The 26,502-nt window shown below is 40.6% G+C and overlaps 1 protein-coding gene across 2 annotated transcripts in view; it reads right to left on the reverse strand.

Moving 5' to 3' along the window:
• The window catches only part of PRKD3 (protein kinase D3), a 42,238-nt gene extending 19,542 nt beyond the window's left edge, over positions 1-22,696 (reverse strand). Inside the window, exons 1-7 of one of the 2 annotated variants that reach the window (XM_039698065.1) lie at positions 22,546-22,696; positions 18,934-19,961; positions 8,720-8,858; positions 6,939-7,070; positions 6,111-6,268; positions 4,558-4,747; positions 1,708-1,785 (exon numbers count right to left, since the gene is read on the reverse strand). In XM_039698065.1, the coding sequence (XP_039553999.1) occupies positions 1,708-1,785; positions 4,558-4,747; positions 6,111-6,268; positions 6,939-7,070; positions 8,720-8,858; positions 18,934-19,224 (988 nt within the window). In that variant the 5' untranslated portion in view covers positions 19,225-19,961; positions 22,546-22,696. Of the gene's footprint in view, positions 1-1,707; positions 1,786-4,557; positions 4,748-6,110; positions 6,269-6,938; positions 7,071-8,719; positions 8,859-18,933; positions 19,962-22,079; positions 22,211-22,545 lie in introns of those variants that run through there. The other variant, XM_039698066.1, reaches the window with a different exon arrangement.
• Positions 22,697-26,502: the final 3,806 nt, after the last annotated feature.

Consider the following 26,502-nt stretch of genomic DNA (forward strand, 5'->3'; position numbering starts at 1 on the left):
CAGAGTGAAAAGCTTGAAATCTAAACCTAAATTTCATTAAGTAATTCTGTTCCACAAGTAATCAGGACAAAGTAACCTTTCAATGGCTAGAGATGACCCAAAGAATTATTTCTTTGCAAATGAAATTCTCCATTAAGAGCAACCCAACTCTACTCCCCCTGCTCTTGCTGTCCATAATAAGAAAAGTAAGAAAGAAAAGGGGAGCTGTGGAATTGCAGGAAAAGAGAAAAGCAGAACAGATCTTATTCACCTCTGATTTTCTGTAGGCAGAAATTTAGTGTTTTCAAAAGCTGTACAATTGGTACTGTGGAAAACTAAGAATTAAGACATAAAAATATCTTCATCTGTAGACTTTTTATGGGGTTTTTTTTTGTTTGTATGTTGGTTTGTGGGGGGTTGTTTTTGTGTTTGTTTTTTACTTGGGGTGAGTTTGATTAAGAATAGGAAAAAGAACAAAAAATAAATTGGTCTTTACATCCTCAGAAGAATTACGTGAAACCACAGTTCCCAAACTACGTGGCCTTTACCACTTTAGCATCACAGTAAAACCAGGGCAGTAAAACCAGGTTGCAGAAACATCATGTTGCACATTGCTGTTCACAGCCACCAACCTCAAGGTCCAGGAAAGAGCCTGGTAGCTGGAGAAGGTTAGCATAAATGCATGGGATATATTGTGCAATGGCAACAGACCCTAGCACAGCTGTTGCCCAAGCCTCTGAATCAAGTTGTACAGTTTGATGCTATCTGCTCCACGTCACCAATTTTGTTTCACTAAATAGTGTGTGACAAGGCAACACAGCCACAGAATGGCTGAAGTTGGAGGAGATTTTGAAAGGCCACCTGGTCCAACAACCCCCTGAGTTCATTTCTCCAGTCTGTTGAAGTCCTTCAGGATAGCAGCACAAACCCTCTGTCATATCAGCCAGTCCTCCCAGTCACCTGCAAACCTGCTGAGGGTACACTCTGCCCCATCAAGATAATTAATGAAGATGTTGAACAAGATGGGACCTTTTGTTGACCCCTGGGGTACACCATGAGTTATTTGCCATTGATAATCACTCTCTAGGCCCCCCCTTCAATCAGTTTTTAATCCCTATCTGCTCATCTACCCCATACTTCAGCAGTTTAACACTGGTTTAAAACTTACGAAAATACTCTAAACCTTCTTCCACAAAGTGTTCTGCGCGTTCCTCCTTCAATTCTGCAAGGTCTATTCAGAAAGCAGTCCTACTTCACTGAGGTTTCCAGAAATTAGAGTGCAATTCTTTCTTTTGGTTTGGCTTGGGGTTTTTCTCCTTTCTGTTTTATCTCAAACACCTCAGCTAACTCTGGCCAGTAAGATAAATGAAAGTTGTAAAAATGGTATGTGTCTTCAGATATTAACATTTTAAAGTATGTATTTCATGGTGAACAATGAGTAGACCAATCACAACAGATCTTCAAATTTTGTAGACTGGGGTGGCTTCTAGATTTTCCATTTCCATTAAGCAATCCCAAGCAAAGCAAAAAACTTGTCAAGACTGATTAAGTAAAATTTAAGTCACCAGAGTATAAGATTTACAGTGAATCTTTTTCATTTTAACTGAAAAAACTGGCAAGATAAATAAAAATATGTCAAATATTCAGAGATGAGGAAACTAAATACTAATGCATCTTATTCAGCCTCAAAAGATCTCTCACTATTTGAAAGCATGTTTCTCATCTTACCTCCATTGAAAATAACCTCTCCAAGACAGTCTCGAGGTACTTTAGGTGCACAGCGTTTGTGACAGTTGAATCTGCAATCTAAAAGAGCAGATAAATGAGCCCATGATATCAGAACATCACTCCCACCCAGACTACTAACATTTATCATTCACTTCTTCCAACACTGATTCAGTTCATATTCATACATTTGCATGTAACTGAAGACAGCACCAATGAGGTCACCTCCAGAAGGAAATTAGCAATCTTGTCCTTATGTCACATGTTGATTTGTCCCACCACTATTTATTATGTCAGTACTTCCTCTTCCAGTACAATATGATTTCTACTTCTGTAGCTTCTTCTGCAGCTATTTTTTCCCTCATTATGTAATTATTCCCATTCTTCCATTTGTTCCACATCCTTTTTTCCATTGCTATATGATTTAACTGTCTCATCTCTAACATTTTTGCCCACCAGCCAACTAAGACTTGCAGACATCAGAGGTCTGATCACACAAAATCTATGATCACACAACTACATCAGAACAAATATGTTCTACACCCACCAGCCAACTAAGACTTGCAGACATCAGAGGTCTGATCACACAACTACATCAGAATAAATATGTTCTACGGTAAATCCTGAAGTCCAGTTCCCCTCTCATTCAGGTTACAGGTTTGCTCCATTTCTTGCTGACACAGGGCAGACAGAATAGCATTATGTCCAGATTTGGCCCAAGATGGAGATGGACTCTCACCTAGATGTGTGCCATTTCTGCACTCGAGGTATCAGATGCAGCCTACTGAACAAAGTCCAGCATACAACATTACTGGTATGAACAGGAATTTCCTTTATTAGTCGCATCCCTGTGATTTTCAACTCCATCAATGCCATGAATTTCAAAACTCACTACTTCCCCCACAACTGTTTTCATATTGATAATTTTACCTCTTTTTGCTATCCAAAATAAGCTAAATGTGTTTTTCTTTTAAGCCCAGACAAGAGAAAAACCATTATCTCTCCATTTTTAGTAGCAGAGCAGCCAAATTTTGGAGCAGAATACAATATTGCTCAGCTTCCGAGTGCCTAAAAAGATGCATCCTAGGAGACCCATTAAAAGTATTTTACAGCCATGACTTCAGTCCATATTATGAAATACAATTACTTCACTACTTTAAAGAAGGCTGGAAGAAACAGAGACATTTCAAATCCTGTCACGAAACTAGAAGACTGAATCTATCCTAAAAAAATTAAACTATATTCAGAAACATTCCTGGATACTGCAATGCAATTCTCTAGTCTAATAAACAGCTACAAACATCCCCTAGCATGCTTTTGGCCCACAGCATTAACATAATCTCAAACAGTTCCAAGGTCTAGCTCATAAACCAGAGCATCCTATGAAATTGCTCCAGGCAGTCTGCATAGAGCCACCCAGGCTGGGATGCTAAGAAAATTTGTTCATGAACACGGGTCATTGTGTCCCAGCTGACCTCAGTGTCCAGGAATGTTTCTGGGCACATTTAATTTATTACCACAAATACAGCCTTAGCATCTCAAACATCATCCTCAGAGCCCAAAGAGCAACCTGAATTAAATCAAGAAATCCAGGGCTCCTATGGGTAGTCAGAAACATAAAACTAAAAGACCCCAAGCTTTGTTAATGTGCACAAGAAAGTCAGTGAGAAACCTTAAGAATCTGTAGGAAAAGTCAGTGAAAATATTTTAACTACTTGATATCAAGATCTTACTGCATTAATAGAGACCCATTAAGACACTTATTTCTGTCCTGTACATATACACGGCATTTCTCTAGGCTTGTTTTCCATGCATAAATGCTTACAACATACATATAAGTAATATTTTTTATCCAGTGCCATTCAATTCCCTGAAACTGATGTGGTTGCCTCATTTGTTCAGCTGGATACAGTCATAGCAATTGTATATGGTCAGCAGCATCTGGCCATATATGTTAAAACCACAAGGCATCTTTTTCAGGCTTCATTATTTTTGTATCATGTGTATCCAAGAGACACACTGACTGGAAAAAATATCAAAACCAGGTCAGGATGCAGACTTCAAACAGACTATAGAGACAGCAAATAACAGAAATTAAAGATAAAACTACTTTCTTACTCACATGAGGCAGTAGTATTACTAGTCAAAAAAAAAAAGGTTAACACAGCTGCAAGCTTGTAATTTTTTCTCTCCTCTAATAAAGCAAACTGAAAATATATTAAGTGACCTCTCTTCAAAAGCTGACCTTCAGTACTCCTGTTTGACAAACTCACATGAGAGACATGGAAACTCCTTTCCTTATTAATGTTTATGATTCATCACTAGACTTTTGTTTCCTGCAACAACGCCAACAGACCTGCACTAACTAGTAATAAAAATCCAGAAGGAGATCATGTTAGTTATGCCCTAGGAACCACATGGAAGAGCCTGAGAACTGAAGCCATGCATGTTAACATATGCTACACAAAAACCATGCAAGTTCAGCACAGGCACCTCCCTCCAAAAGGTCATAATCAGTATCCTGTACTAGAACAATACAGTGAAAACTCAGATTCCTTAGTGGTCAGTCTAGAATACAGATATTGAACAAAAGGAAGCATTTCCCATTTTTATTAATTCATAATTATCCTTTTAGAATTACAGTGTTTTCAATCCACACAATTAAATCTTATTTTTCAATGCACAGCTTACTACAATGAAAATGAGGACTGTTGTGATCTTCTAAAAATTATGCCATTTTTCAAAACTTACATGTCCCTTGTTTTGCAGTATACAGCCACCTAAGTTGCAATCAGTTTTAAATACAAGACCTTTACTGAAATTGACTGCTACAGCAGAAAATTAAACGTTTACCTTTACACTGCATTCCTTGGCGAAAAAGGCCCTTAAGCAGCCGTTTGCAATACTGGCAGATGGTGGGACGAGTGTAAGAGTGAACAGCAAAGGTGTGTGGGACCTTCACTCTGCAAAGCACCATCTTATCCATCCAGATGGGGCGGCCACTCCAAGAGGGAATCCTCTTACTAGGTTCTGGGCAGCAACGCTGGAATAAAGAAGGAATACATAATTTGCACCAGAACAATTCTACTGCCATGACTGCTTTGAAAAGTCATAGCAACCCCCTTGAAAAAATTACTTGAAATTAAAACAAAAACTTCAGTAATTAAAACAGAAGAGGCATTGAGTAAATGAAGAGGTATCAAAAAAGTACTAAACATGCACATAGAAATCATGAAGTAAAATTTTGTGATAAATGCTTACAATTCTATGTTCACTGAATAAATCTTACCAGTAGTCATAAACATCAAAATAAATATTTTTCATTACTCAAGACTAAGCTTTATAGCCCCTAGCTACAAAAATCATGTTCTGGAATGAGACTGTATGATTTGTATTTTAAATTGTGGTAAGAATAGTTATAGTGTAAAATACCAGATTATTATAAAAGCCTAAGGCACAAACAAATGGATCTAATCCCTGCCTGTCCTGTCTTATGATCCCAATATAGTTGGGATATAGTTGATAATTGATATTTGTTATGTAATTGAGAACCTCTCAATTACATTGATGATTGTATGGTAAGAATAGTTATAGTGTAAAATACCAGATTATTATAAAAGCCTAAGGCACAAACAAATGGATCTAATCCCTGCCTGTCCTGTCTTATGATCCCAATATAGTTGGGATATAGTTGATAATTGATACTTGTTATGTAATTGAGAACCTCTCAGCAATCATCACAACAAGGAACTACTACAGATGTCTGTTTTTACTCTAAGCCTTTCATCCCCTGCACCCTCCTCGATGGGGTTTGGGTTTTTTTTGGATTAACTCTGAAAAGCTTAACAGCAGATCGGGAACACTCTTCCCCAGTATTAAAGCCTACAATTTGTACTGCTTTGGCCAAGTACCTAATCTATGCTGATACAATAATTACAGAACTAATCTGTATTACTAAGAAGGCAAGATGTTTTATCATCCTGAAGTCAAAGTTCTCAGAGTTTGATATAACCATGAGTGAAAGGCTAATAACAAAATTATATATAAAACTTATTATTTATTTCCTGTTGCATCTCTCACAGTAATAATAAGCAGTAAGTGTCAAAATCTAAGAATCACCATATTTTAAAATTCACTAAAACTGACCAAAATGGTTAAGCTTGACTCCCACATACTCATCCTGAGTCACTTAAAACACTATCCTATTATTTATTTCCTGTTGCATCTCTCACAGTAATAATAAGCAGTAAGTGTCAAAGTCTAAGAATCACCATATTTTAAAATTCGCTAAAACCAACCAAAGCTTGACTCCCACATACTCATCATGAGTCACTTAAAACACTATCTAGTTCTCCAGAGGTTAAAGAATTGAAAACAGAAATTGTTTCTCCTTTCCCATTACATACCTCTTCAGAGGCAGAGGATGTGTGTTCAGCTTGTGCTGGTCTTGGAACGGAAAGCCCTGCTCCTGGTAAAGACACGTTAGACAGGCGCCTCTTCCTCACGCCACTGCAGTTGTTTGGAATCTTGAAGGCACATCGCTTATGGTAGTTTAACCCACAACCTGGAAGAGGAATTTGTTTATTCAAAAAACCTCCCAACATTCACAGTAACAAAAGCAGTACTAGTATTTTGATAAAGCAGTTTTTATAATTTGACCCAGGAAAATGGTAAAGGCAGAAATACACTGTTGTGTCAAATTCTTTGATTTTAGCATTCTTGATGCGATTCACAAAACCAGCTTTTTCTCCAGTAAGCCCAGTTCTAGTAACAAGGTTTAACACTTGGAAGCAGCTGATCTCCCACCACCAGGAGGCTTTCATCACTCCCTCACTTTGGAGCACAAGAACCAAGAAGAATTCAATGAGAAGGCAGCATTACTACCTGACAGCAGGCTGCAGAGTGCTCCACAGCCAGCTGGATGAAAGCCATAAGAAAAGGGATTCCCCTTTGGGAATCTCTCCAAACTATGTTCCTTGTGTGAAGAACACAAGGTTGTAAGCTAGCTATATTTTCCAAAGTGGGAAACAACACCACTTCTTAAGTCATTAGCCCAAGTTTGCATTAATGCCAAGATCAGAACTTCAGTTTTCCAATGCACAAACCCTTCCAGCTAGGAAATACTGTATTTTTCACTTGCTAACATACCAAACATTATACAACAACTTCTTCCTCACCTTATATATATACACATACGCACACACAAATACACTAAATATCATAGACTTACTTACCCTCACATTTCAATCCTTGTCGTACCAAACCCCAAAGCATCTCTCCGCAGTAGTCACAAAAAGTAGGAGCCTTGTAGGAATGCACATAAAGTGCATGAGGACGAATCTGGAAATCTTCAACTGTAGCCAAAGCTTTTAAAAAATTGCAGTAAGTTATAACTCTTGCCACAGGATCAACAAGGATTTATGGAAAGAACATGTTTTAAAAAAGGCTAATTTAAAGAATGCTGACAAGATATTTAGAAATCAGCATTTTACTGTATGTCATTTAAATATGCATTTAGGAGACTACATACTTCTTCTCTATAAACATTTTTATTGAGGAAAAATATCCACTGAACTCTGTAGGTCAATGGTCCCAACTAATCAACAGTATGAATCACTCTGTTGAAAACCTCACTAACTGAAGGCAGGTACAACAAGCTTTGCTAAAAGCAACAGTAAATGTTTTAAAGAGCAACTTAATTTTAAAGCTGTCCTGTAACCTACAAAATTTTCGAAAGAAGACCTAAAATATAGATTTTTATCTTCTAAAGGACTTTTGCAGTAAAAGCTTATTAAACTCAGTGTATCAAAACAGAACTGTGGATAGTTTCCACAGAACACTGAAATATTATTTTCCTTAAATAAGAGTAGATATATTTCAATTTATTTCAATTTTTTTTGTCCTGTCTCTTTTTGAGGAAAAGGAAAAAAACCAAAAAACGTATTTTACATCAAGATTGCCTTGCCCTGATGGCTGTTGTTTCTGATCAGATACATACTAACACTCCCTATTCAGATTCTTATTTTTAAAATCCTACTGAAAGAGATTTACATGTCTTCAAAATGCCTCAGTTTTGGGTGGTCTGTCTGTCTGTAAGGAAACTGTCAGAGATTGCCAAGAGTCACACAACAAATTTTCCAAATATGCTATTCACCAGAAGCAATGAAAAGCTCAAAATAAGATGATCAATTACTGAACATCTTAGACATGCCCTGAAATGTGGCCAAGGACTCAGCCTTACAGCTATCAAATTCATAATTTATTGACCAAGTTTACAAATCTAAGCTCATGACAGTCAAGAGGTCTCTCCTCCTAATATACAGTCTCAGTTTGTCACTTTATCCGCAAAGACTTAAACTGCTCAACACTAGTCCAGCTTTTATTTGTAGTTTAACTACAGCTGACTTTTGATTGAACTTGATGAAGTATTGATCAAACATATACAATGACAATCAGGGCTGGGGTTATTCTGTCCTTGTTATTGGTTAATAGCCACCACTCTAAGGACCATATTGTGTAAAGAAACCATTTTTAAGGACTACAATAACCCATAAGAGTCTGTTTCTACAGGTATGATTCAGCAACAACATTTATATAAAGCCTTATGACAGCATAAGCCATCAAAAGTAAAAGCTACAGAACAAAAAGACAGATATAAGCAAAAGAAAACCCACAACAGCTGGAAGAACAAATTCTGAATCCTACCTGCATTTCACCATAAACAATTATAAAAATTAAAAACTGCTATTATTATACTTAAAAATTCTCATTTGTATAATTCAGATTTATTTTTAATAAGAAACCCGAAAAAGATTAAAACAGAACAATGAAAAAAATAACAAAACTGAGTACTGAAGCATCAGTGACACTTGGACTTTCTTAGAAACCTCTACCCCAAAGTATATTGCCCAAAGTGAAAAAGCTCAAGGCAGGCATGAAAATAATGCTCCAGGAAGTCCTATTTTCTTTTAATCTACTGAACAAAGAGTTGTGCCACTGTTACAATAATACCTACCAGAGAGTACAACCTCAACAAGATCTCCCTCATGTATCTCTTCTGCTGATGTAATTCGTTGCAAAATATTATCTGAGTTCAGGTCATGGCGGAACAGGAGAATTTTGTCATACATGCCAAAGAAACCACACTCTGGGAACTGCAACAGAAATCAAACTCTAAATTAATACATGCTCTGTGATAACGCTATACATCAATGTTTTTAGTAACAGCTACAGAACTCAAGAGTTGTAAATGTTTCATTATAACAAAATTAATCTGCTTATTTTTGAGGAAACAAAGCATTTTGTGAAAAATTCTTTTTTTTTAACCAGAAAAAAGGAAGTGTTAAAGTTTTCATTTCTTTGGGTTTTTAATCTCTCAGACGTGCATAATCAGTCTGGCACAAAGAAGCCAATGCAGGCCTCCAACTTGGATACCACCACCTATAATCCTCATTTCACAGGTATTCTGGTCAGGCAGCTATTTAGCTCGAGACACTCCAGCAGCACCTGCTACACTTTTACTGAGGAGTAAGCCAGTGAAGAAGCTCCATACCACTGTTCTACAACAGTTTAGATCTACAGACATGAGAAATCCTGAGTAACATGCTCCAGAGGATGCTGCTTCAGCAGGCAAGTTGGACTCCATGACCTCCAGTGATCCCTTCCAACATTACCCATTTTCTGTGATTCTGTGAAAAGAGAAACTCAAATCCCCACAAGGACAGGAAAAAAAAAATCTGTACAGGAAACAGATACACTAAATCACATGCCACTTTTCCATGATGCATCACTGAAAAAAAGCTTTCTCATTCTATATTTTCCCTACTCATTGAAAGCTTTCTCATTTTTTATTTTCCCTACTCTTCAAAACACTGTCAAGTATGTGTAAAACTTTTTTAAATGAAAAATTCTTAAAATGAAAAGCTTAAAAGTAAACAGTTCATGGGGGAAAAGAGCAGGAACGGACTCTGAAGAGAAATAAGGAGCATTCAAGCAGCTTCTTTGACCTTTTGGTTGAAACCAGAATTCAAACTTGAGGTGGGAACACATAAATAGAACAAAACAGGAAAAGTGTGGGAAAAAAATATGAACAAGCTCAGAAGAAACTTTTATTTAATGAGGTAACAAGTTAGTAATTTAAATGTCACCCAGTCAACTGCATGAAACTTGTGGTATATTAATTGCTCTTAACTAAAATCATCAAGGATTTGTTCTACCAAATCAAAAACATAATGAAGGTATCGTATCCATTGTGCCCATTCTTTTCACACACTACTCTCATTCAGAGAAAAAATAATATCCTCTTTACAGCAGCAATTTCATCTGAAATATCAAGTTGATCTTCTGTTTTGGTGTGTACACACTACATAATTACATGACACAATACTGAAGAAGTCCATGCTCCAGAAAGCACTCTATGTACCTTGGACAGCCACAAAGACAGGCAGAATTTGTACAATTTAACCTTTGCAAAAGCAAAAGACAGAGCTGACAAATTTATACTGACGCATAGGTATCCAGTCCTCAGCAAGAAGCTGATCTATTGGGCCACTGCCAAAGCAGCCAGCTGCTCCCTCTGTCTCTCAAATCACTCTCAGATTTCCTGCGTAAAATAGCAAATATGCAAGAATATTCTGAAAATTACATTTTTCCAATTGCTCAAAGATCATCTGTAATACAAAAGAAGATATAAAGCTTAAGAATTAGCTGTGCTGCCCAAATATGTATCTCAGTATCTCTGCAAGTGTGCATGGGACTTGACTTTATATTGTGAACACACAATGACACAGCCACTAGTAATTCTTCCAAGGGAACTGACATTTCTTCATAACTGAAACTACATCACAAACTTACTTTAAGCTCTAACCCAAAATCCCACTGTGCCTTGATTGACAAGAAAACAATATATATTAACATTATTTTAATAAGTGCTGTGAGGTTTATTCCTTGAGTCACTGTTAACTTCTGTTAAATTGCATTATACTGCTGAAAAATTTAATCTAACAAAAGGGATAGAAAATCAACATTACAACAGTAGATATCTGCATGCAGATACACATGACACTTTTTAACAACACCAATATTAATTTCAGCTCGCTCTAACCCAAAATCCCACTGTGCCTTGATTGACAAGAAAACAATATATATTAACATTATTTTAATAAGTGCTGTGAGGTTTATTCCTTGAGTCACTGTTAACTTCTGTTAAATTGCATTATACTGCTGAAAAATTTAATCTAACAAAAGGGATAGATTACAACAGTAGATATCTGCCCGCAGATACACATGACACTTTTTAATAACACCAATATTAATTTCAGCTGCCAGGAGGGACAACTCATGACTCAGGGAATCACGTGAACTATCTCTATACAGAAGAGACAACTACATATTGTCTCTTCATATTAAGTTCACAGAACCACCTATGAACCACAGATTTGAAGGAAGCCTCTAAGATATTTCACAGGTTCGAGTCTCCTTCTTTTGATAAAGATATGTCTTTCTCTTTTATTTTTTTTCACTCTTTGAGACCAAAACCCTATCATGCAGCTGCCAGAACATCCCTACATATAATCCCCCACCTCAGTAACCAGAGGTCACATAATCACCTGCCAAGCAGCACTTATCTTAATTGCTATAACAAAATATATTCTGCCTATGCACCATTTACCCATTCCTGTGTACAAATCTTGGATTTATTAAAATGTTTTAAATATCCTACACTAATTTTGATTACTAAAAGACACTAGCTGGCAAAATAAACTAAAGTTACAGATGAACACTGAAGTCCTCTTTGTGACAGCAAGTGAAATCATGAAAAATATGAGACATTACATCCCTTAGAAAGCAGCCTCAACATTAATCCAAAGTTTGTACCTATAACTAAGATTTTGGTTTACAGATAAATTCCAGACAAAGGCAAAATTAATTTCTATGGAGTAGAAATAGTATGAAAAAAGCAAAATCATCTATTACAGATTGTTAGAACTGTTGATATCAACACCCTCATTTGGTTCTCCATTAATTAAATTGACCTTTTAAGCTGTGTATCTTGAATGCTTCTCATATTGTCATGATATGCTTTACTGCCCTGTTCTTCCAACACAAATATACATACACATAAAAGAAGTGACAGTGCAAGATTGTCTGTTTTGTAACTCTAACGTTTAACCTTCTCAAAAGGTACTTCTTCCACTTCCAAACTTGAGCTTTATCAATGCCTTCTAGACTAAGGTGCAGAATCACAAGCTCACGACTAACAAGGGAATAATCTATACTAGTATGGAGTACAAGAACCCTCCCACTAAACACAGACTCTGTATACAGTTTCTACAGTATGTGACAAGACAGGACACATTTTTCTAGGCATTGTGCATGCCTGATCTCCATTTCTGAAATAATTCCAAAAGCTACAAGGATGAGAAGAGACCCAGCCTGTTCATTACTATGGAGAGCTTCAGTTGCTAGAAGGTTTTCCTGAATCCATAAGAGGGACAGGCAGTAACTGAGGAACCTTGCAGCAGCTCCTTTACCTGTCCTGCTTGTGAGGTGCTTGTCTGCACATCCACAAAGCAGCAGAGAGGAAAAGTGCAGGTGGGGGCAGTCCACCAACACCCTGCCCAGGACCTCCCAGGCTCTTCACAGGAGCCATCAGGCCTCCAAAGGTCCATCTCCACAAGCCAGGGAAGCACAGAGAAAGAAGGGCAGGTAGGAACCCAAATAAAGAACTCAAGGGAAAAGATACCCTGGCCTTCACAAGACATCCTCAGAACCTGTTTCCACACACACACTGATCAGGTAAGACAACATTAGAACACCTTTTGGCCTGAGAGGGGTTGCAGTCTAATGGTATGGTACAGATTATAAAATGCTGGGAAATTAGGATTGTACAATATCTACGGAATGTTTACGGAAGGCAACAAAGACAAGGAAAGAGGTGATTCAGGGAGGAATAAACGTGGGAAAAAATTGAGGGATAAGAAGATAAAAGAGGCTGGTCACCTGTAAACAGGGGTTGGTCAGAACAATTGTCTGATCATGCCCCGTGCATCATCAGCTCCACCCATCCTCTATTCTCATTAAATTCAATTTCTAGCTATTTTACTGAATGATTTTCTCTCATTCTGAGCCCATGTGTGTGTATGGGGGGGTCTGCCCACCAGCAATCAGAGCAAGAGGACCCTGTAATCTCAGCGACTGGAGAGATCAGAGTAAATGAAATCAAGAGCTTGAATATCCAGGTGTCAGCAACTGAAAAGACCAAGATCCAGCAGCTGCTACTGAAGTAGCAAATAGTGCTTGAAGCCAGCTGCTGGAGACACACACATTTTTTTCTTGCTTTTTTTTTTACTGGTGGGTGAGTATGTGTCAGTACATTTTTTCCCCACTACCAGACCTCCATCCTGAACCACCAGAGCCTGATACAGCACGGGACCGCTGGTGCTGTTTGTGCTTACATGAGTGCTGACAGACAGACATATTGTTGATCTGTTTGGATCTGTGCATATACATGTATGTGTTGCACACCTGTATCCAAATGCTAGTGTCTATCAGGAATACACAGTCAGTCTTGCTGTCCATAAGGACAGAGCTACAGCAGCCTCCAAATTCAATCATACCTAATAAAATGTTTCAAGTTAGATGAATCATCCTGCCCTTTCCTTGAACACTTCCCCCCCACCAAAAAAAATTTCCCAGTTACAAAAGAACAGACCCTATCAGGAAGATGCCTGCCTCCCAACTCCTTTCCACACACTCTGGCTCGGACTCCTCTCTCTGCCCCCACTCCAGCCCGTGCACCCAAGGCATGGAAGCGCTGGCTGGCTGCCCTCCCCAGGGCCGGCTCTGATGAGCTGCAGGTGGCCCAGCAGAGCCCTGTCTAAGGCACTCGGCCGGGCCTCGATGCAGGGAGCAATCAGCTCCAACCAAGCAGCTTGGCTCCTCGCAGGCATGCGGCGCCCTGCTCTGTCTTCCGCTCCCCAGTCCATTCGGGAATACTGCATTCCTAGCTAGCACCTTGGCCAGAAGGCTGTGTGCAGACTGCTGGCCAACAATAACCTCATCGATTAACAGGGGTTTTATTTCAAGTGGTATCTTTTAACAGAATTTTTACGCAAAGCTTAAACTATGTTCAATAGTTGAACTACATTCAAGTTGTACACTACCAAATTCTTCTCTCTTGTACTGCAGCAAAGTACAGCTTTTATAGCTTTCCTTATGCTCAGTTACATGAAGCTGTTAAGGAAGAACATTATCCAGCTCCTTTGAAGTGTTAACAGCTCATAATGTAAACTTGAAAACAAAACTCAAAGCAGAATTTTTTAAAGCCTGTTTTATCTTACCGGATTATACAGCTATTATTTTCCTGCATAAAAGCCTAATGTATCTGCACAGTTACTCAGAACATATAAACTGCAAATCCCAGTATTACTAAGTTTCCTAAAAGCAAAAACATGACTGTTCCCAGTCTTAACAGTTCCAAAAGAGCATCTAGTGACAGGAAATCACTTGTGGGAAGTCTACATATCCACTATACTGTGCCAAAATTAATGTCTAGTACAACTTCACCAACTTGTATCAAGAATATATGTAATTGTTAATACTTGGGTGGTACTAGCACAAATAACACAACTAGCGCATTATTGCAGTTACACTGAGGAAAAATCATTTGTGTTATCTAGCATGCTCATACTGTAAGTATTACAGCATAGCTAGCTTTAATTGAAAGTGCATTACATTGCCTTTTTTATCCAGAAGAACTCAACCAACATACAGCAGTCAGTACTCTGAGCGAAACACAAGTGAGGCGTCTTTCTATCTTGGCAGTAACTGAAAAATCCCTTTACTTCAAGTTCCAGGAGTTACTTTACAAAGTTCTGGACTAGTCGCCAAAAATTCACACTAGGGAAAAGTGTAGGCGGATATTGTTTCAAGGTCCAATATCTCATGACCCGTCATAACTCAAAACAAATGCTTCAAACCACTGAAAGTTAATTCCAAAGTCTAATGGTCCAAAACACCATTGGAAAGTCTCTCCGTTCACTGAAGTCATCCATTCTATTATCCTGCATCCCTACCCAGCTATTCACTCCCACTCTTTAAAATCATGTGCCAAATCACATTATCACACAGACTGTTAGCTTCAAACATGTTGCAGGAGATCTTTCCCTCACCAGATGCCTCAGTACAGACATACTTGGACTACTGCTTGGCTAGGTTTTCCAGCATACAAACCTATTACCATGCTGGAAGTGCTAATCTGCCCACCAGGTAACACCTCTGTACCACCAGTAACTCCCCAGCTCCCACCTTCTCACAAGCAGGTTTGCTTCTCATGCCTCACCTCTTGCGAAGTCTCTACATGACTTAAGTAATATGAAGAAAAGAGTTGACAAGTCAAGAAGGCAGAGCAGTAGGAGGAAAATAGATTTGAGCACATCTGAACAGAAGAGATGATTTGCATTCATTTTTGAACCTTTCAAACCCAAACACCATGAAATATCACAAGCTTAACCTGGAGAAAAACCCAGAACACTGGTTGCAGTTCTGTTACTTATTTATTATGCTCAAGTTGTTACTGCAAGTGTTGCAGAGATCCATCTGTAATATGGATGGATTGCAATATGATTCCTTGTAATGCAATGAAAATACAGAAGCAGAATCTAATCAGCAAGACATAAGAAATACCCCTTTGATTTTGTTAAATGGTGACTTTCAGTGGGTTCAGTCAAACAAACTGCTCTAGAAAAACTAGGCAGGGAGAGTAAGAAACAGATTGCATGGGTAAAGTCTCAGTACTCAAAAAGAATGCCACAGTTAAAGGATCATGAGAATTTCAGGGAAACATTCTAACGTAGAGGAGCAGTTGGTCTGTTTCAGAGCAAAACATAATAAAGACATCAGAGGAAATTTACAGAGGAGAACGCTGAGTATGACTGAAAGTGAAAACAATGAAGGACAGGTCTGTGGACCAAAAAAGACAGAGAAGTTGCAGAAACATGAAAGTAAAGACTCATAAATTTACTGAAAAAGTTACAACAAATCTTGCAGGTACTGATACTACATAAGTAATAGCTCAAGTTAAACTTTTAGCTACAGTAATCAAATGTTTCTCATTTATAGCTCTAATCAGAATAAAATTAGGTAAACTAGAATACAGCATTTAGAGCATGCTGTCCAACATAACTCAGTTTGCAGGCAGTGGAACATCACCACATGCAAGTTTCTAGTTTTAAGTCAGTAATCCCTTTGTTCTACTTCATTTGAGGAATGAAGAGACAGTATTCCAACACAGAACAGGATTAAGAACTTGCCTCTGTGATATCTGACTACTGTGCAAGGACACACACTGTCTACCTGCTACAAGTTTCTCTGCTTCTAAACTTTGTCCCTCTGCTCCAGCAGCCATATGTGCCCAGCTCATGTTCCTCTTCAGACTGCCCCTGAGAACTGTATGTCTGATACTTTAATACACAGCAACCTAGATAAGGAATGAACAGAGAAGACCATGAATCTACTGGAGACCATAAGCAAGAATTCTTTTTAAGCATCCCTATAAAGTCAAAAGTTTGGATTTTCTGCGGACTTCTATTAACCATTACAGTACACAACAACCTTAACACAGTAACCCCCAAACTTAACTTTATACTTGAAAAAAATTGAAGAAAAACACTTAAAAAGAAAAAACATCTCCTGATGTTTAGAACATCTGTATGAGAGCTAAGAGACACACCAAATATTTGCATTACTCATCTCACTCCCTTTGCAGACACATATTTCTTTAGTTTCAGTTCTGCTGATGCTGCTTCTAATTACCCTTCTGCAAAACCTGAACAAGCTACACTGAACACCAGTGTCTGAAGCAGGAAACACAGAAAAGCAGAGTACTAACCACTATTTTTGACACTGTAATTGTAGCCTCAAATACAGTAAGGCAGGTGGTTCAAGCTCCCAAGTAAGCAAAGAAGGACTCAAGAGTTTTATTTTGTTCCAGATTACGTAGAGGAATACAAACCTGAATTGTCACTGTTAAGTAAGGAAACATCTGTTTAACTCCAGTAAAGATAACACTCAAATAAGAAAAAAAGCTATCAATTATTATTCCAAGTAAAAAAAAGAAAATGTAATTCATTAAAGGAATGCAACAGTAAGTAGTTACTGTTAAGTAGAGAACTATCACAACAAACCACACAGTATCCTGCAGTCAAGACAAGACAGTTTAAGCAGGCTGTGGAACACCAGAGGAAAGGAAAGCTTTAACACTCTTGAATCTCAACAGCATACCCAGCAGCTTCAAAACTTTCAGCTGGAAAAAGAGCAACCATTTGCATGATTACCGACAAGAAGGCAGTTAGCAATTTTCACATTAGGTATCCACTAACCCTAGAACACTCAACAGTCTTGCAACAGTCACCAGACCTAAGAGAAAAAAAGTCAAGGCAGGACATACTGCTGTCAAATAGAGAGTACAGGGAGAATACTGCCACTCGTGCACTAGCTGCAAAACTACTTATGAAAGATGAATCCACCACACATGAGGTTGTTTCCTGATCAGTTTGCTCCCTGCAACATGTTTTCACTGAGCAGTCACCTTCTGGTAGTGCCAGCTGCAGGAGAGCAGAAACTGCAGCAAAGCCAGACAAAAAGGAAAACTGATCATGAAATCCTCATCAGTTTTGCAGTGGATTAGGCTTAGCATGTAAGAACTTTGAGCTATAAGAAGACTTCATGCTAAACTTTTAGCTGAGCCTGCCAAAAAGCAGAAAGGAAAAAAGAAAAATAAGAGTGAATGTACTTGTTTTCATCTTTCTTTATGACAGAAGACAGGAAATATGCAGATGTAAAGAGAAGGAGCTGACACAGAAAGAAAAAGCAGGCCCTAAAATGGCTGCATAAAGATATACCTAAATGCATGGTACATGAAAAAAAAAAGTTGATCCAAATAACTCATCTCTTCAGAAAGGAACTAACATGCTGAATTATATTATGGACATTATTACGAAAGTGGTTTGTTTGACAACTAGTTTGCAAAAATACAAAAGATATTAAATATATGAAAAATATGCAGTAAGTTATGAGATGGGGAAAAAAGATACACAAGCATATGCAAATAACATATAATGCACTTATGTTTTTTCAGGCTATTAGGTGAACAAGAATTATATAATAAAATTGACGCATGATAAATATCACAATTATCACAACAATGAAAGACATGGGGATAATTCCCTGACCTTGATGGAAAATAGCAATTTCTTACTTTATGAAATACTGTTAACTTCTTTCAGGCTGCTTCCTGGGATCTAACCTTCCTAACCTGAAGATAAAATCTGGATACAAAACCAGCACAATCAGTGTTACTTCCTTCCTACATAGACAGAATTTGCAACAGGGTAGCCAAGACACAAGAAAAAAGTGTGCTAGGGTTCTTTTATTTCTCAGTCAACTCTCTCCTAACAGAAACTACACTGACATATACAGGAGTAACACATGTATTCAGTATACAGAAAAATGATACTAGAACATTATTAGCTGTTTGGTGGGATCTTTAGTTATTAACTAGAAACAAGAAGAAGAGCTAGTACAAGTCTGCAGCCCTGCAATGCATTCTGTAGCCACAACTGGTCCTGTCACTGTGGTATTCAGTATACAGAAAAATGATACTAGAACATTATTAGCTGTTTGGTGGGATCTTTAGTTATTAACTAGAAACAAGAGGAACAGCTAGTGTCAAGTCTGCGGCCCTGCAATGCATTCTGTAGCCACAATTGGTCCTGTCACTGCAGCTGGCTATACAGATCCCAGAATATTCCTCAACAGCAGTAAGCATAAGCTAGTAAAAACCTAAGGTACCAGTGGCAATTGAAAGGCAAAAACTGCCCATATTGTGAAAAGACATTGTTGCAGGAAATTTAGAACTACATCTTCTTTTACTAGATTTCACAAGTAAGAAAGAGGAGAGTTTACTCCTTTTGAATTAAAAGCTTCTCCCTTGAGAGTTATCAAAACTTCTTTCTGCGTAATTGCAAATACCTAACACAGATCTTTGTCACCATACCAAACTCTTGGCATATCTCATTTGCTATTACTAAACAGCCTGATAGCAAAGAAACAACTGTTGCCATCAGCAGAACATACCATACCAAACTCTTGGCATATCTCATTTGCTATTACTAAACAGCAAACAAACAACTGCTGCCATCAGCAGAACACGGTAGCATTATACCATACCTTCTGGTAAACTATTGAGCACACGAGGTCTTTAACAGCAGAGAGGGACAGGTCCTGAGCTTCAATGGTGACAGTCTCTCGAGTGAGACCAATCTGCAGAAGGAAGGAGATCCCATGCATAGAGCCTCGGGAGTTGGTGAGGCTCTGGGTACTGAAACTGCCATTGGAGAGCCGGCTGGAGAGCCCCGACTGGGGACTTGAAGACAAAGTTGGGGTCTGTGGTGCAGCAGCATGACACGCAGGTGGGGAAAACTTCTGTAAGGATGGGGGAGAAGAGTCGTTTGCTGACATCTGACTTGCTTTACTCTGCCGAGATCTCCCTAGTAGTCAAATTCTAAGTGAAAGAGGTTATCAGTTCTTGGTTTGAAATGAAAACAAGGATAATGTAAGTTTCCCTTTCTTACTTCAGTAAAATGCTCCTGACCAGTAAAACTTAAATTTCCCTTTCATTCGGTGCAAGCCAAAGAGTAAAATAATTACAGCTGCAAGTTACTTTAAATTAAAGGTTCTCTTTCTGCAGTTACAATCAGCTGACCAAAAGCAGATTGTCTGTCCTTTAGCACCACATCCAGACACAGAGGCTTACATAAAGGCCTCACAGAAACACATCAGCTCTGCTGTTTTATACTTGTCCTTCATTTTTTATTAAAAAAAAAAAAAGCTGGAGAAACAGACTGAAATAGATGTTGATAATTCATTAAAAGTATCCTTGTTCACCTAGTTATACAGATCATATCTCAAATGAAGACTCATCTTCATGCAGCCTTTCACAATTTAAAAAAAAAGTGTATCCTTGAGCAACAAGAGAAGTCCACACATGTGATGACTCTATTCCTCCTTCAGAAAGTCTTCTCTGAATTCACAGGACACGGTGAACTTGAAGATCAATGAAGATATCCGATTTCATTTTTATAAAATATTTTAGCTCATGAAATGGAGGAGCAGAATGTCTGAAGACACAATCATATTAAATGTAATCTCTAGCATCACCCAGATAATCTCCAGCGTTTTGAAACATTGTACTCTGCCTGTAGGGGAAAAGATAAAGTTGTTATTTCACACGAAATGCATGAAGTCATATAGTCAACTCCTTCTACTCGAATGTGTTACATTAGAAGCATTTCATACTTGTAAATTAAACTTAACTGCTTTCCCACTGTATGATACACAAGAAAAATCAGATCTAGCACTGACCAATATGTTACTACAACTTCTAATTAACAACAGCTTAGCAAAGCAAAGCCCTTAGCACTTAAGAGGAAAACAACAAAAAAGGTAGGGGGAGGCAGCAGTAGAACTCTGCTCTGTACATCTATATTGAGAAGCTGGTGGGCAGGGAAGGAAATTCATTAAATGCATAGAAATGTCCAAAAAAATACAAGATGAAAACTCAAACTCTGTGTGGCAGCATGTACTCAGGGTATCATTTTAATACTGTTATTCAACAAAACTGAAAAATTACTTGCACAAACTGTAACTATAGGAAGATATGCAGAGGTACAATTGAGCATTGATTGGTTCCTTTGGGAAGTCATTTAATAATACTCATATGTCTGATTAAAAAAGCAAGTCTGCTGCAACCTTCAAAAATAAATAAATAATTTCATGAGCATGGGCTTAAGATACTTGTTACAAGATGCTGATTCAGTATTTCAAACATTCAATGAGCAGCTGAAATGTTTGAAAATAATAATTTCAAGATTCCCCATGCAACTTCTGCCACAGGAAAAGTTTTCCATGGATGCAAAAGTGGTCCAAATACATAGATACTACATATTGCTAACAGTTTTTATGGAGCATTGATCCATACAGGATACCAAAATCAGTAAGCTCACATATTTTTTCCTTCCCTTATGTAAAAAAAAAACCAACAACAACAACAACCAAAAAAAAAAAAACCTCAGAAAGTGCTTTACTCTTGCAATGAAATTTCAGAAGAGAAATGCCACATCTTATTGAACACAGTAGAAGTTGTCCCTTCCCAGAAATAAGGCTGAGAATTGCTAATACAGTCCAATTAATACACTATTGTACATAATACAATATGCATAATACAATATGACTGGTATTTACCAGTCAAATAGGTCAAAACCCCACTGCCACTGCATTCTGAAAGGTAGATACGCAATTTGGAAGGAAAATAAGCTATTGGTACTGTGACAAAAATTCCTAACAGAGGCTCTGTAAGAGAGAACAAATTGATACATCTGGATTTTCAGCACAGTTATCTAGAAACTCTTGCCTTCAAATACAGAAGACTTGTTGGACCTGTAGCAATGACATCTGAAAAGAAACTTTGGCCTTAAAGAACACGCTAAACACGATACAGATGAAAGCAGTAAATAGGAAGAGCAGAGACAGCAACAGTAACATTTAAAGACCTTTCTCAAGAGAGCAGCTCCACAGCGCCTTTAAGCTTACTTGAAGATGACTTGTTCTTGTTTTCTACACACTGCTTTCCTCTCCCTCACCTCTCACAGATACCAGAGCCAGCAAATATGAAGCCTTAGGGGTTAATTTGAATTACAAAAAGACAATGCCTAACCAACATAACAGAGAACAGAAAAGCCTTATGATGTGAAAGAATTAATGAGTCTGCTAGGCAAGTTTAATATAGACAGAAAACACCCTGTGAAAGCTCACCCACAACTGCCTAATTAGAACGCTAATTACGTTTATCAAAGGCACGATGCATTTGCATTGACAAAGCCTTTTGATACCACGTGTATTTGCATACAAGCTTTTGAAAAAGTTTATTTTTGTTACTTGGTAGGAAAGAATGGATCATTCTATGAAAGGAAAGCCATAGAAACTGTTCACTTTGTAGTGGGGATAGAGTTCTTCCGAACATCAAATCAGTGTATGCTGAAACTGACACGCAATCCACAACTCTGCGTTTTTATTTACGCCAAGAAAGCCTTATACCTCACAACGCGGAGAGGAACAGGGGCAATGAAGGAGCCCCTCTGCCTCCTTCCCCTGCAGCCCAGCTCGCCCAGAGGCGCTGTCCCTCCCGCTGCCGCTGCCCCAGACCCAGCCTTTCCCGGGCAGCTTCTCCAACTCCCGGTCCTTAACCCGCCCTCCCGTGCCGGTGCGAGACGCGGACGCCGAGCCCCGCTCCGGGCGGCTCCACTCGCAGCTCTTACCCAGCAGGGGCCGTTCCCGCCGGGAGGGACGGCAGCTCCCGGCCACGGGCGCCGGGCAGGAGCGGCGGGACGCGTCCTGCCTGCCGCGGGTCACGCAGCCCCGTCCGGGCTGGCGCTGGCAGCCGCCCGTCCCTCCCCGGTTTAAATCCCCGCTGCGCGACCCGCCCCCGCCGGCACCATCTCCGGAGATGATGTGGCCTCGGCCCGTCACCCCCACCCCGGGGCACCCAGGGCGGAGCTGCCGCCGCGGCGCTTTCCCCCCGCGGGCGCTCCCCGGGGCACGGCCCGAGCCGGGCTGGGCGGCCGCTCCCGCCGCCGCGGCAGGAACTTTTGGAGTCCGCCCCCGCCCTTTCCCGGCGCGGCGGCGGCCCCGACCCCCGTACACACACCCACGCACACACCGCGACCCCGCGGCAGCTCCCGCCCGCGGCGGCGGCGGCCACGTCCCCGGTCCCGCCGCGCTCACCTGCGGCCCCGCTGCCCCGGGCCGGAGCGGCCACTCGCGCATCTCCAGCCCCGCGGCTCCCCGCACACACTCCAGAGCCGCCCGGGACGGGACGGGGCTGCGCCGCGGGGGCTGCCGGGAGGTGTAGTCCCGCCGCCGTGTTCTGCCGCGGGCCGCCCGGCCTGCGCGAACCACGAGCCCCGAAGTGCCCCGCGCGGGCGGGGGGGCTCGGCGCGCGCGGCGGCGCACGCGCAGAGCTGCCTGAAAGAGTTTCCGTTAGTTTTCCTTGGCCGTGGCGGGCGCTGCCCCGAGCCGCTGCAGCGGGACGGGACGGGATAGGATGGGACGGGATAGGACAGGACAGGACGGCCCCGGCTGCGGGGTCCTGCAGCTGCCGCCCCAGCCCTGCCGAAGCCCGTGCCAGCTCGCTCCCGCCGGCTGCGGTGCCAGCGCCGGGCGCGGGTCGGGCAGCCGCCGCCCTGGCCGCCTGTGGTACCTCGCAGTGCCGCGGCTCCTTCCCCGCTCCCCCCGGCCGGGACAGCCGCTCCCGGCTCACCTTGGCGGGACGGGGTGGCGCGGCCCCGCGGGGATGTGCCCTGGGCCGGGCAGGCCCTCCATGGCTGCGCAGGAAATGCTTGACCTAGTGTGTCACAGCACCGCGCTGCTCCCTGCCGCGGCCGCGCTGACCCGGGAGCTGGAAGCGGCTGCCAGCGTCTGCCGCGAGCCCCCGCGGGTCTGCGTGCAAGGACTCGAGTTCTCCGGGCCCTTTTCACTGGCCGGCTCCTGCTGCGTTCCAGCCCCCCCGCGCTTCTAGTACTCTGATTCACCAAATCCCATTTTCTGCCCTGCGTTGATGATGCCACTCTTGGCATCAGTTGCAAATTTCTGCAGGCAAGATACTTGGGAAAAACAGTGAGCTGCAATACCAAATAAAACTGGTGCAAGGCAAAAGTGTTTCTGTAACCTCCCTTCAGCCCAACAGCTCCTGTCGAGAGACAACCTGTAATCCTCCTTCTTGAGTTTGGATTCAACTTCTGTGTACAAGTCTTAAAATAATATCCACTGCCACAGGGAGTTGCTGAAGTTTAAGTTATATACCAGACTGAAAATACCTTGAAAAGGCAAACTGTCAAATTCAAAGGCTTCTAATCCTCGGCTCAGCAAGACACAGATGGAGAAGCAGATTAGTGCCTTGTCATTTTTAGCTCTGTTTGTAACGTACGTTTCTCATTTCCTTCACCTTGTGCTCCTGAGGCCTGGCCCAAAACCCACTGAAGCTGAGGGGAGCCTTTCCGCTTTCTGCACCCTATTTTGCATCAGACCTTTACAGCTGACAGAGTGTAACCAGCTCTCTGCTCTGACTGGCGCCATTTTATTTGATAAATAATATGCCTGCAGCTTCTTGTCAAAATCTGGAAGTACTTTAAACTAAAAACGTAGCAGTTAATGGTTGATTCTGCTTTTAACTGGTTTCGAATGCCAAAAACCACCCTGGGACTTTTTAATGAAGGCTATTCCATGAATAGAGGATGTTCTTGCCAAAGCTCTGCACCAGATAGCTGAGCAATCTTCGTTTCCTTTTTCCTCTGAAGTGGGACTCCCACACGCCACCACTGTAAACACAGAGCTTGCCTCCATAAACATGATTCCTGATGCTTAGCACGGCCAGGAGTCACACTCTGCTGTATTTGAAGTGCAGCAAGCTTCTCACATTTTGAGTAGCAGCCCTAAAAATAGCTGTTTATGGACAACACCAGATGGATATTAGGTATTACCACAGCCAATGGGCAATGATTATATTTCTTTGTAAAGAAGCTCAGCTTTTTATCATCCAATAGGGTTGGTGCCATTTAATTTGCTGCCCTAAGCTGTAATAGCTGCTTTTTCATAAATCAGAAGATGGATTAGTTAAAATCAATTTATTACAGAACACAGGACAGCATCAATAAAATTATCAAAATAAAGAAAACTGCTGTAAACATTTCTTTGGTGTTACTTTCTGTTGAACAAATATTGCTGAAGCATCCCTGTTCTGTTTGTAAAGATCTCTGTTGTAAAGATGTGTAAAACACATCTGAAAGCAGCTCTGCATGCAGTGTCTGTGTGTGGAGCAGCACACCCATCTGTGCACATGCACAGCTGACTCTGTCATTGCAGCATCATGACAGCATTAGCCTGGCTGCAGCAATTGACAGGGCAAGCATTCTGGTTTGTTATTTTTATGACTACCATAATTAGTGATTTCCTGTGGATTTCATCAGTGTTCGTAATTTTTTTTCTGAGCCCACATCATTCCCTCAGATGGTTAGCTTGCTTTCACAGCTCAGCTTTCCCTGCTGAAGCCAGCTGTGCTTTACAAATCACTCTCTCTTACATCTACAAGATACTAGGAAATGGGTAACTTTCATTGTATTTATTTGCTTTTATAAACAAAAAACTGGTTTTCTGTACGGACCACAAGGGCTATATAAACAAACTGCATTTGGAACTGTTTTAGAACTCTAAAAATGCTTCAAGTTTTTCCAGTTTGAAAATAATACCTCCAGCATTTGGTTATTTCATATCTGAAAATGGATACATCACGTATTCATTTCTATTCGCCAATCTAATGTTTTAAATATTTTCATATTCAAGGCAATGTCTTGGAAGACTTTACTGGTGCATTTGCCTTAGAAATTCCACAAGCACATGCTGCCATGATTATTTTCACTACTTTTGACCCTGATGTTGCATAGCAAAGGCCCTCATTTAGGATCTGCAAGATCTACAACAAATGTCTGCAAAAAGAGGAAGTAATATCTCTATAGACAAAATATAGAAATGCTTTTCCTTTTTTTTTTCTTTTTTTCTGTTCGTTGTCTCTTTTCTCTCTCACTGTCTCAACTCAACTTCTCCCATAAGGGAACTGAAAAAAAAGTTAGGAGTTCAGGTTTGGTTTGGATAAAATCCTGAAGTGTGGGTATGTCTACCAATTACCTCATCGTCTTGGTTTGAGCCCTTAGCTGAACTTTGTCCCAAAATCTACCTCCCAACAAACCAGTGAAAAGTTTAGTATAGACTTAAAAAATGTAGAATCAAAATTTACCTTGGTATAAACATACATTTTTGCCATATTTTTTTTTAATTAAACACAAGGAATATTTGTATTTGAAATTCTAGGTAATTGAGTTTTGGAATTTACTTACCCCCCCTAGTTTAAGGAATGACCTTATAGATCCTTTCATTTGCTGGATGGGTAGCTTCATTTATATCATGTGTATAATTCTACTGTATCAGCTCCAAAATAAAGTTATTTTCCTAAATAAGTGTTTAAGGTAAACCTAACACATTTCACACTTTCCACTTATTAAAGCTTTGCCTAAGAAGCCATCAGCCCATGGAAACAGGGTCTCCTTAACCTGAATCACCAAGCAGGTTGCTTCCACAGCCTGATAAAGACTGCTGCAAGCCCCAGGAAGAGGAGCAGTGGATGAATTAACCGGGATGAACAGCAGCTGCTCACGCCCACAAGATGCACCTGCAGGGCCCTGTGCTCCTCCGTGGCCATCAGCCCCACCACCCCTTCCCTCTGGGCTGGAGGAGCTGCCTGTGGATTGCTGAGCCTGCAGCAGCCCAGGCTGCTGGGCACTGGAAATCTCAGACTGTTTCTGCTGCCTTACTGCTGTCGGCAAATCAGCCGTAGCTGAGGCTCAAAATTACAGAATCATAGAGTGGCTTGGGTTCAGGGGACCTTAAAGATCATCTGGTTCCCACCCCCTGCTGTGGGCAGAGACACCTTCCACTCGACTGGGTTGCTTGGAGCCCCATCCAGCCTTTTGGATTGGAAATGACCTTTTGTTATGTGGATTCAAACCACAGCAAACCACGCTTCCTCTGCTCTCCCTGCCAGTCGGGAGAGGCAAGCATTAAAACTGTATTTGTCATGGTGGAAGGTGCAGGAGTTCCCCCTTGGGAGGAAACTGGCATGCATGAAACTTG

The sequence above is a fragment of the Passer montanus genome, unplaced genomic scaffold (assembly GCF_014805655.1).
Source record: "Passer montanus isolate IOZ18808 unplaced genomic scaffold, ASM1480565v1 scaffold12, whole genome shotgun sequence".
Classification (NCBI taxonomy): domain Eukaryota; kingdom Metazoa; phylum Chordata; class Aves; order Passeriformes; family Passeridae; genus Passer; species Passer montanus.